Raw genomic sequence first — 12,387 nt, 5'->3', positions numbered from 1 at the left:
CGCATTTGCTAATGAAGCCCGGGATTTGAATTTCCCGGGCTTCATTAGCATAAGCGGGGAGCCGCCATTTTTAAATCCCCGCTGCTTCGAACCCCGTGTAGCGCGGCTACACGGGGCTCGAACTAGGTAGTTCGGACTAGGGTCCTATTCCGAACTACCGGTACTCCTCGTGAAACGAGGTGTACCGGTAGTTCGGAATAGGCACCCTAGTCCGAACTACCTAGTTCGAGCCCCGTGTAGCCGCGCTACACGGGGTTCGAAGCAGCGGGGATTTAAAAATGGCGGCTCCCCGCTTATGCTAATGAAGCCCGGGAAATTCAAATCCCGGGCTTCATTAGCAAATGCGGTATGCATACATTACCCCGCTAGTTCGAACTAGCGGGGTAGTGTAGACATACCCATACCTCCTACACCGGTGAGTTCCACAGGTTGATTATTTGTGTCCAGTTCCCTGAACATTCCTAAACTCCACGATTGTTTGGATCTGAGCAGCCAATGCAGGCCTGGGCCTGCCATTTCCTTTATTTGTTCCATGTCAGCCATTCATTCCACGGAGAAATCGTTTTGAATTTAAGAGCCGCTCCCTTGTGTAACACCGCGAGGCAGAACAGGGGTACGTCTACACTACAGCGCTAGTTCGAACTAACTTAGTTCGAATTAGTTAATTCGAACTAAGCTAGTTCGAACTAACGCATCTAGAACTAAAAACTAGTTCGAACTAGCGTTTTGCTAGTTCGAACTAGTAAGTCCACATTGAGTGGACTCTGAACAGGGCTTAAGGATGGCCGGAAGCAGTGCCGGCAGGGCATAAAAGGAGGACTTAGAGCATGGAGATGCTGTCTCAGGCTAGCCGAGGGCTGCGCTTAAAGGGTCCCGACCCCCACCCCGGACACACAGTTCTAAGGGGTGCCCCGCTTGCAAAGAAGTTCTGGCTTGGAGTGCCCTGAGTGCCCACACTGGGCACATCACACCACTCGGCCATCAGCCCGGCTGCACTTGCCGCAGGCTGCCATCTAGGGAGAGGGAGTAATTGGGGGGCTGCAGGAGAGCTTCCACCCCCAGAAGCCCACAGAGCCAGCCCAGTCCTCCCCATCGGGGGCTCGTACCCCATTCCTCCCTCACCTCCTTCCACTTACCCTTCCCTAGCCCCCCTTCTTATTGATGTACAAAATAAAGATAACGTTTCTTCCAACATTGACTCTGTCTTTATTGAAAAAAACTGGGGGAGACTGGGAAAAGGAGGTGGGAGAGGGGAAGAGAAAGGCTGGGAGAGGGGAGGGCAACTAACATGATCAGGGGTTGGGAACAGGTCCCAGATGAAGGAAGGCTACAGAGACTGGGACTGTTCAGCTTAGAAAAGAGGAGACGGAGGGGGGACAGGATAGAGGTCTCTAAAAGCAGGGGTTGGGTGGAGAGGGTGCATTCAGAAAAGTTCTTCCTGAGTTCCCATAAAGAAGGACTAGAGGACACCAAAGGAAAGGAATGGGTAGCAGGCTTCAAACTAGTAAGAGAAAGTTGTTCTTGACAAAGCAAATAGTTAACCTGTGGAACTCCTTGCTGCAGGAGGCTGTGAAGGCTACAACTAGAACAGAGTTTAAAGGGAAGTGAGATAAAGTGATGGAGGTTGGGTCCATGGAGTCCTATTAGCTGAGGGTAGGAGTGGTGTCCCTGCCCAAAGTTTGTGGAAGGCTGGAGAGGGATGGCACGAGACAAATGGCTTGGTCATTGTCTTCGGTCCATCCCCTCCAGGGTCCCTAGGGTTGGCCGCTGTCGGCAGACAGGCTACTAGGCTAGATGGACCTTTGGTCTGACCCAGTATGGCCATTGTAAGCTCAGGGCTCAGTGTCGGGGGTCTCAGTGGACCCCCTTGATTTTCATGCACACCTGGTCCTGGGTGGCCAGGCTGGCAGCTCTCCTGCCCTAGACGGCCACTTTCCTGTGCCTAGTGCGGAGATCGTGGACGAGGTCCACGATGTCCGCACTAGCCCAGGAAGGTGCCCGCCTCTTGCGGTCCAGGGCAAGCTCCCGGGAGCCGCCAGCCTGGTCCCGGGAAGAGGGGGTGGGCTGGGGGGCATCGGGTGGGTGGCTCTGTGCCGTGCCAGGTGCAGGGTCTGCTAGCTGGGTGCTGGCAGGCTTGCACCTGGCACGGGCACCGTAGCCAGCCCGTGCCCCTTTAAGGGGTCCGGGGCCGGGAGGGGGGCATAGAGTTTCCCTGGTGTTGGCCAGAGTGGCCACCAGGGAAACCTGGGGAGGGCTAGCCTCCCACTAGTTCGAACTAAAGGGCTACACAGCCCTTAGTTCGAACTAGCTAGTTCGAACTAGGCGTTAGTCCTCGTAAAATGAGGTTTACCTAGTTCGAACTAAGCGCTCCGCTAGTTCGATTCAAATTCAAACTAGCGGAGCGCTAGTGTAGCACCTATTAAAGTTAGTTCGAACTAACGTCCGTTAGTTCGAACTAACTTTGTAGTGTAGACATACCCCGGGAGACTAAGGGGGGATATGGTAGCGGTCTATAAAATCATGAAAAGTGTGGAGAAAGTGAATAAAGAAAAGTTATTTATTTGTTCCCAGAAGAACTAGGGGTCACCAAATGAAATTAAGAGGCAGCAGATTTAAAACAAACAAAGGGAAGTATTTCTTCATGAAACGCACAATCAACCTGTGGAACTCCTTGCCAGGGGATGGTGTGAAGGCCAGGACTTTAACAGGGTTCAAAAAAGAACTAGATAAGTTCATGGAGGACAGCTCCAGGATGGGCAGGAATAGAGGCTAGGGGCTCCGTTTGTCAGAGGTTGGGAATGGGTGACGGGTAGGATTTCTTGATTCTCTGTTCCGTCCATTCCCTCTGGGGGTTCCTAGCATCGGGCACTGTCGGAAGACACAGTCCTGAGCTGGATGGAGCTGTGATCTGACCTAGTATGGCCGTTCTTAACCAAACCTGGGACTTTTTCAGCTTAATACATGAGCCTCTACAGCTCGGGCGAAAAGCCAGAGGGCTCTCAGATAAAGCTGCAGAGCAAACTCGGTCTCTCTCTCTGGAGGTGTTCTCCGTGGGACAGTGCCCCACCCCCAGCAGGTGTGAGGGTTACAGTAGCACAGATTAAAAAAAGCGACGGGGTTTTATTTTTAGCACAAACGCTTCCCCAAGAACGTTCAGCAACTGAGTGTTCTGCAAATAGCCACCCCCTGGTTTTGCAAACTGCTCCTAATGGCTCCACTGGCTGAGCCTTTAAGCCTGTAGAGCAGCGTGTCTGAAAATGTACGGCGGAAACACTCCCCATTGGCTCCGTTTCGCTCTTTGCGGCCAATGGGGAGCCGTGGGAAGCGGGGGCCCGGCCCATGCTACTTCCCACGGCTCCCGTGGCTGCAGAGAACGAAACGGAGCCAATAGGAGCTGCGAGGCTCCGTGGCCGGGGCGCCAGTACACGGGTGGCCAGTGACTGTGCTTCTTAGAGTGTTTCCACCGTACACTGCTGTAGAGCATGCTGTTCGGTGTGGGAAATGCTCATACACGCACGGATTCCAGCAGAAAAAGACGTCCTGCGGATGACAGTGGATGAGAAGCTGGACACGAGTCAAGAGGGCGCGCCTGTACCCAAGGTGGCAAATGGCATATTAGGAAGCATTAGGAGGAGCATTGCCAGCAGATCTAGAGAAGTGATTATTCCCCTTTATTCGGTTCCGATGAGGCCACATCTGACGCACCGCGTCCAGTTCTGGGGCCCCCATTACAGAAGGGATGAGGCTGCATTGGAGAGCAATAAAAATGATGAGGGGGCTGGAGCACATGACCTACAAGGCGAGACTGAGGGATTTGGGCTTAGTTAGTCTACAGCAGAGAAGAGCGACGGGGGATTTGACAGCAGCCTTCAGCTACCTAAAGGGGGTTTCCAAATAATCCTAGAACACTAGAACTGGAAGGGACCTCGAGAGGTGATCAAGTCCAGTCCCCTGTCCTCATGGTAGGACCAAGCACCATCCAGATCATCCCTGATAGATGCCTGTCCAACCTGCTCTTACATATCTCCATCACTGGAGATTCCACAACCTCCCTAGGTAATTTATTCCAGTGTTTCACCACCCTGACAGTTAAGAACGTTTTCCTAATGTCCAACCTAAACCTTCCTTGCTGCAATTTAAGCCCATTGCTTCTTGTCCTGTCCTCAGAGGCCAAGGAGAACAATGTCCCCCGCTCCTCCCTGTAACACCCTTTTAGATACCTGAAAACGGCTCTCATGTCCCCTCTCTGTCTTCGCTTTTCTAAACTAAACAAACCCAATTCTTTCAGCCTTCCCTCATAGCTCTGGTTCTCTAGACCTTTCATCATTTCTGTTGCTCTTCTCCGGACCTTCTCCACATGAAATGCGGTGCCCAGAACTGGACACAATACTCCAGATTGAAGCCTAATCAGTGCAGAGTAGAGCAGAAGAATGACTTTGCTGGAGAGATGGAGAGAGGCTGTTCTCAGTGGCGGCAGAATGCAGAACATGGAGTCATGGTCTCAAGTTGCAGTGGGGGAGGTCTAGGTTGGAGATTACGACAAACTATTTCCCTAGGAGGGTGGGGAAGCGCTGGGCTGGGTTCCCTAGGGAGGGGTGGAATCTCCATCCCTAGAGGTGTTTAAGTCTTGGCTTGACAAAGCCCTGGCTGGGATGATGGAGTTAAGTTGGTCTTGCTTTGGGCAGGGGGCTGGACTCTGTGACTCCTGAGATCTCTGCCCGCCCTAGGTTTGTATGATTCCATGCCCAGACCTAACAGTGCACAAGCAGCTGATGTACCAGCTGGGCTCTGCCAAGGACTCTACCTAGACGACGTAATGCTGCAGAGGTGGCCACTTACAAAAAGCTTCATGAAGTCCTGAGCGCAGAGTGGGTTTCCAACAGCCAGGCCATGGCATGAGACACCCCCTACAACTCTGTAACGCAGGGCACAGACCCTTTCCTGAGCATTCCTCTTCTGTCTAAGGGCAGGAAAGCTGTACCTGTTTAGGCTGCCCAGAAAGGAAACTGATCGCCCAACAGCACAAATGCATAAAGGTCCAATCGACTGAAATCACAAAAATCCACAGACGCCAGGAAAAAAACGGAGCCAATGCGGAAGATCAGGGCTAAGGCTGGGTCAGCGCCCACCCTGTTTCACAGCAGCGAGAGTAGAGAATATTCTGTTATCCACAGCCAGTCTACCCTGAAACCGCCAGACATCACTGGAAGGTGGTTTCCGGCGCTGGAGAAAATGGCAGGTGTAGGAGATTCGCACACACAGAACAGCCTGGCGTGAAGGATGCTCCCTGAAAAACGTGTCCCTGTGAGTCACTGGATTGTGACCCGGTCACGTTTGAGTTTGGGAAGAGGTTACCAGCTCCCATGTCTGGGAACGTACGGGCAAGTCAACCCTACCTTTGCCCAGCCGTGCATTAGCCACGGGGCTGAAGGGACGCCAGTCAATTGGGGGGCCCTGGAAAAATGGGGCATGACCTGCCTGGGGCACCGGTCAGGGTGGAGGAAGTCTTCAGAAGTGTTGGGGGCGGATACCCCGGACCCTAGATCCCAGCTGCAGCCCCCGGACTGGGGAAGTTCTAGTTCCCTGCCTCAGCCTCAGGGCTGGGGCAGCTCTCACTCTCCCCCCCTTCCCCCCCACACAGCCCCCCAACAGCCCTGGGATCCAGGAGGGTGGCAGGAAGGCATGGCAGCCCATTAGGGGTGGAATGGGCAAGGCAGGGCCGGGCACTGGAGAAAGGGCAGAATGCAGCTGCATGTCTGGGCAGGGCCCCAGGAAGAAGTGGGCTAGGACAGCAGGTGGAAGAGGTGAAGAGGGGGCTCCCGCTTGCTCTGGCCCAGACCCCACAAAACCTGGACCCATCTCTGCCTCCACCCGCTCACCCCAAGAGCGAAGAGCCAGCCCGGAGGTCGAAAGCAAGAGGAATGTTTTTCCCTGAATCCGGGGCATCCACTCTGCCTGGTGCGTGCCAGCGAGGAGCGTGGGGAGGGGTGCCGACCTCACCCCGAGGGAAGACGCCTAGAAAGACCCAGCCTCTGCCAGCAACGGGTGTAGCTCCCGGCTCTCGCAAGAGAGACAGGGGCACATACCACCACAACCCCCCCCCCTGCCCCCCGGAAGGACAACAGCCCAGACGTTCGCCAGGAGCGACCGACAGCCGGGTCTCCGACCCCCACAACTCCGCCAGCCCGGAGCATTCGGCGCGGCATGGACTCCGCGTCAGGCCTTCGACTCCCCTCCCACCCCTGCCAGCAACGTGCGGCCAACCCCTCAAGTCAAGGGTCCTCCCTTCACATTTCTCAGCATTCCCCCGGTCCCGGTTCGGGGTGCAGGATGTCTGGCCCCGGGAGCGGCAGGGAGGGGGCATTCCAAGGAGCGAGGCTGATGGGGAACAGCCGAATATAGCCCGTCACGCGGAGAAGACGAACGGCCCAGTTGTGGTGCCTCGTCAAGCCCTCCGGGAGCGGGCGGGTGGGAACGGCCGTAGCTCTGATCAGCTCGTGTGTCATGTAGCCATGGCCACCTGTCGAAGCAGAGGGCACCTACCATTCACAGACTGCAGGGAGACACAGGCCTGGCTTTGAATGGGCACGGGGCGGTTTATAGAGCAAGGCACCCCTGCGCCACTGGGGGAAAACCACAGGGTGAAGGAGAGAGCTCACTTTCTCTCTGCCCTACATTCCCAAATAGCCTGTGCCCAGAAACACTCACTGAGGCACCCCAACAGAGGGGGGTGCCTCTGAGTCAGCCAACGAACTTCGGGGCCCATCTGCAATGCTTCCCTCCCCTCTTGCGTCAGTAACCCACTGCACGCCCCCAAGTCAATTCCAGCCCAAAGAAATGCCACCCTGGATACAAACCCCCAGCCGCTTGCGGCAAGAGATCAAGGCCCCGATCCTCAAAGGGACGTAGGTGCCCAACTCCCATTGGCTTTAAAGTCAATGGGGACCTAGGCAGCTACACACCTCTGAGAATCGGAGCCCAGCTATTCTCAAGACTTAAGTCTTTGATCTAAGGTGCCTTCTTCGGAATGGTCTACATGGGGAAACCGTCCGCGCTGCGGGATACATCCCCTGCACAGAGACTTGATTCTAGATCGATTAGTGCTGGCTGCGAGCACGCTAATCGTTCTGCATTAGAGGGTTCACATGGGGAGCTATTCCAGAGAGTTTATTCCACCACAGCTATTCTGGTCAATTTCCCTCTAGAGACAAGCCCTTTATAAGGAAGTCTACAGAAATCTCATCTATTTATAGAGTTCTTTTTCCAGCATATCTGAGACAACATCATAATAATTAGCCCCTGGCATTCTCAGCACGCTGCACAATCAAAGTAATTCAGATTTATGACACGCCCTGCACAACAGACACTATCCCTTTTCTCCCCTTGGCCAAGAGAGGTTGGTGGGAGGCGACCAGGAGGTTAGTCAGAAAGAGCAGAAATATTAAATCCAGGGTCTAGCCCAGGGGTGCGCAAAAGGGCCTCTGTAGGCTGGATCCAACCCGCCAAGTGGGTGGATCCGGCCCGCGGAGGCCCTGCTGCTTCCTTATCCCCAGGCCAATTAGGGGCCGGGGAGCACGCAACGCAGTCTCCCACCTTGCCAGCAGGACATGGCGCTTTGAAGGGCACCTTGGAGGAACGTGAGGTGGGGGCAAAGGCACTCCCTCACCCCCAAACCAATCATAGTGGGGAATCCGGAAATATCTTGGCCACACCCCTTCCAGTCGATGCCCCGCCCCTTCCTGTGCAGCCCGGGGCCACTTCAAAAATATCCGAAGTGGCCCCCGGCAAAAAATTATTGCCCACCCCCGTCCAGCTTTTAATAGCCACGACAGAGCTGCTGTTGCAGGTGAAACTCCCAGTTCGGGACTCGTCCCGTCCCAGCCCATCTGGCCAGCTCCGAATGCCCAGCCGCTCTTAGAAACCCAGCGTTCAGGTTTGCCTTGGACTCTCTGAACCAGCGATCACCCTGTCCCGCAGTCCCGTGTAGGGAAGCTAGAGGAATCACGCTCGGCTATTTCACCCTTTCCTCGTAAGACACTCCCTCCGGCCCCTGCATCCATTAGCTTCTCTTCTCCAAAATCGCTCCAATTTTAGCTCTAATTTTCCCATCTCTGTGTCAACACGCTCCTGGCAGAGACCAGGTGCTGACAGCTCTGGATAAAAAGCCTACAAACCGAGGGGGGTTCTTCCCAAACTGCCCCCGCATGTTGAGTTTTGTGCTGTGTTTGAACAGGGCGGGGCACAATGGGATGCTAGGTGCTGTGGCAATAGAAATATATTTCGTTGAAATACAAAAAGGGCGAAACATTTAATACTGCACACATGAAGGACTGGTTGGACTTACAAGCAGATACAAAAAGGAAGCAATGCTCAGGCTTGCTCAGCCTCGGCAGTATGTTTCCTTCCACCATTTTTGCAGTTTGTTTACTCTTTGGCACTTCATTCGGCTTAGAACAGCGAGTGGTTAATGGTAGGTTTTGTTTCTAGTCAGTTTCACTTCCCGGTTCTTTGGCACTACCACTGGTGAGCTGGATTTCCAGCCCTGATGGAGGAAAGCAGGCAGCAAACCACGATGGTTCAACTGAGTTGATAAAAGATGGGAAAATACAGAAATCTAGCTACTCCGATCAGATTTTATTAAACCTTAATGTTGGCTCCAAACCTGCCCTTTGCCATACAATGTTATCTGCCATATGGCAAGGAAATTAAGAAAGAGATTAGTGTGATCTGCTGCATATGTACAGCCGGGGGCTTCCACGTGGGTGGGTAACTTCATTTGTACGCGCCTTCACTGCACGTTCGTTTCCACCAATCCCTGCAGGGTGAAGGCGCCGGGTGTAATTACATCTCTCCCATGCGCTTACCAGCTGTTTGTTGAAGTTCTGCACGCACTGCTCAAACTGCTCATCCTTTGTTTCGTCCGCTTTGCCGAGCTTCTGCAGGACCTGCAGGCGGGGAACACAAGGAGAGGAGTCAGCTGACAGGGCTCCCCCCGGGCTGAGAAAACTGTAAGAGGCAGGATGTCTAGCTTTGGATCCCTCTCCTGGCTAGAACGCCCCGGCAACTCCTTGGCTCCAGGGACAGGAAGAGGGAAACTCCCAGGCCTGTGCTCAGCACATCTGGGTGGGCAGAAGATGCAATGCTGAGTCAGGGCGAGCTCATGCCGGCTCAGCCCTGCTGGGGACGCTACATCAGGATCAGGGCCCTGCCTCCGCAGCAGGAAGGGGGTGGGTGCGGCCTGGCTTTGTTTCTGAAGCCAGGGCAGGCGAGACCCCGCCGCCTCGCACCTTGGGAGCAATGGACACAGCCCACAAACCCCGGAGCAGAAGGCATCGGACATCCGTTTTACACAGGCGACTGCACGGGGGCGCCAAGAGGCGCAGAACCAGGGCCAGCCAGGAGTTCGTTGCTAGACTGTCCCCCCCCCCACAAAAGAGATGGGAATTGAGGGGATGTAAGGAAAGGGAGACACACCAAGAGGTACAGGGGAGGGAGAAGGGGAAGAGGACGGCGGGAGGGGGAAGGAGAGAACACACCTCCCCCCCACACTTTGCGCACACACTAGGTTTGGGGCGCCTGGTTGCTAAGCAGCCAAAGGGCCGGGTTCCGTTCCCGCCGGGTCCAGGAGCGGATGCACCAGGAACCACCCATCACCCCCACACCTGCCCCGAGCAGCTGGTCTCCCCACAGCCGGCGCAACTCCTTATCAGGCCACGTCCCCTCTCAAGAGCTCCCTTTCCACACACTCTCCTCCGAGCACGCGGGCTGGGGAGCTGGGACGAGGCACTTCCTGGCCCGAGAGGCCCGCTACAGCGCGGCGGCGGGAGGGATTCCGGCCAGACTCGCCCGGCCTCGAGCAATTCCAGCCCTGAAGCCGCTGGGCAGGACGACCCCCGGGGAGAAGGACACTGGGTTTGGCCCGCTGTGAGGGGCTGAAAGGGCAGGGCACACGAGGCACGGGCTGGTCAGGAATACCGCACCTATGTAGGCGCGCACACGGATTGGGACATGGACATGCCGTGTTGCGCGCATGTGGCGCGAGGCAGCAATTGCAACCTCACGGACTTTCGCTCTGCACCCTGAAGCCCGGCCCGTCGGCAGCGTAACTCCGTAAGCACGCGCATGAGGTGCACAGCCTGGCCTGGAGGCCGCAGTGAAGAATATCAAGCTGGTCAGGTGAGGGATGTGAAAGGTTAACCGGTTAACTAGCTCGCCGGGGAGCACCACCCTACACGGGCCAAGTGAAGCTCACCAGTTAACCCAATAAACCTTCACATCCCGGCTTACAGGGGGATACAGCCACTTGCTGCACCTTCCTGTCAGACTCGCGGCTCCTGCCTGCGAATAGCGGCACCTGACGGACAGACGGGGGCCGCAAAGCCCCCCTCTCGCTGCATGGCGCACGCCCTGAAAAACACGCTTCAATACTCAGAGGGGAGCCGCTTCCCCGGGCCATGAGATCCGGATCCTCTGAGGAGGGGCGGGGCCGAAGACGGTGGCTGTCGGAACAGCTGGGAGGAATGCGTGGGGGCATCAAGTCAGACAGCAACTTCAGTCAAGCCAGTGCCGGAGAAGCTGAGTGACCACAACTCCAGCCCTTTGTGTTCCCTACACGTCGCCCCTACCAGGAGGGCGGGTTTCCAGGCCACATGAGCAGGACGGAGAAGTTGCCCCCTTTTCAGCACAGGGGTCAGCAAGAGACTCAGTGCCCCGGCCTGGAACACCCCCACGTGCCAGTCTGTGCCGCTACAGGAGACACGAGCAGCATGCGGACACCACCCGTGCAAAAGCACCCGGCAGGTGCAGCGTGCGACAGCGTGCACCCGTTCCTCAAGGTCACGCGCACCACGGAGGCAGAGCCACTCCCCCAGGAGCGGAGCGTGGCCAGCGTGTTGAGTTGTGCAGCGCCAGGACAGATCTAGCGTCAGGAGACTGCGTCTCGCACCTGCCTGCACCCGGCAGGGGGCCAACACCCAGGGTGCTGATGTAACAGCAAAAGGAAAAGATGACACCCGCATTTGTGAGGAGACCGGTCTTCCTTGGGACAGGGAGTGAACCTGGGACCTCTGGTGTTAGGACCTGCTACAACTTGAGCCCAAGGAGTAAATGCCGAGAAAGCTCCTCTTCCCCCCCGACTCCCCCTCCCCGACTCCCCATGCCTCCCATGCGGTGTGGATCACACAGTGGGGTTAGGGACTCCACCTTTCTGAGTGCAGAAAACCAAACACCCTGGCCCCGCCCCCTATCATGCCCCGCCCCTATCATGCTCCAAAGATCCACCCCTGCTCCGCCCCTTCTCCAATTCCCCCTCCCTCCATCGCTTGCTCTCCCCCACCCTCACTCATTTTCACCAGGCTGGGATGTGGGAGGGGATGAAGGCTCCAGCTGGGGGGGTCTGGGGATGAGGGGTTCAGTGCATGGGAGGGGCTCCGGGCTCAGGCAGGGTATGGAGGTGTGGGAAGGGGTACGGGCTCTGGGCTGGGAGTGCAAGCTGCAAGGTGGAATCAGAAATTAGGGGCATGGGGGGGGCTCCAGGCTGGCTCTGAGAAGGAGTGTAGATACAGGAGGGAGGTTGGGTGCAGAAGCAGGCTGGGAGAGGGGGTCTGGCTGGGAGGTTGGGTGCAGGAGTGGCCTGAGGAAGGTGGGGGAGGGTGGTTGGCCGGGAGGTCGGGTGCAGGAGCAGGCCGGGGGGAGTCTGGCCGGAGTTCCCCTGCCAATGGGAGTAGCAGGGAAAGCCTCCAGGTGAGCAGCGGGGGAAGAAGGAGCGGCAGTGCACAGAGCCCTGGGGCGCCACCACCCCGCGGCAGGGAGCCAACCTCGCGAGGGAGGGCACAGGACTAGAGAGTCAGCAGCTCGGGCTTCCCACGGGGGGGGGGGGGGGGGTGTCAGCCAGGAGGCCACGGCTGACCCAGTGGGCGACTCCATCACGAACGGAAGTTGCTTCCCACTGTTTCGTCTGCTCCGAGGACGGGGGCCGTTTGAGGCCCAGATGCCCTGGATGAGGCTACGTATCTGGCCCAGGATAGGGTCACCCCCGCGGGGGGAAACCCTGGAAGGCAGGAAGTTCCAGGAGCAGCGCCCTGGCGCAGGAACGCCCTTTGCAGGCGCGAGGCAGTACCACTGGGGAAGCTCTCCCTGAGCAGATGTTCAGATCAGCTCCCTGTGTCACCATGGGCCAGAGGGGGACTTCCCGCCAAAGCCCGTCCAAGGGTGGACAATCCACACCACTGACACCCCGCGAGACCCACCTGACCCCGACCAGGTATTTCATTCCGCAGCTCCAAGCGGGCCAAACGCGCAAATAGGAAAACCAAGAGCTCTGTCCGGCAGCGAACAAGACGCCCGCCCGGCGGCTAGCGCGGTGCTCCAGGACGGGGTCGTGTAACT

General features: G+C 56.8%; 1 protein-coding gene across 20 annotated transcripts in view; it reads right to left on the bottom strand.

The window, feature by feature from the left end:
* BIN1 (bridging integrator 1) overlaps nucleotides 1-12,387 on the bottom strand; it is a 151,227-nt gene that overhangs the window by 66,671 nt on the left and 72,169 nt on the right. For all 20 annotated transcript variants that reach the window (XM_075933058.2, XM_075933041.2, XM_075933044.2 and 17 more), the window contains exon 2: nucleotides 8,865-8,945. In XM_075933058.2, the coding sequence (XP_075789173.1) occupies nucleotides 8,865-8,945 (81 nt within the window). The remainder of the gene's footprint in view (nucleotides 1-8,864; nucleotides 8,946-12,387) is intronic.

This window comes from Pelodiscus sinensis, chromosome 7, assembly GCF_052426305.1.
Source record: "Pelodiscus sinensis isolate ZL-2025 chromosome 7, ASM5242630v1, whole genome shotgun sequence".
NCBI lineage: Eukaryota > Metazoa > Chordata > Testudines > Trionychidae > Pelodiscus > Pelodiscus sinensis.
The sequence above is the reverse complement of the archived record's forward strand: the minus strand, read 5'-3'. Positions and strand labels throughout refer to the sequence as shown.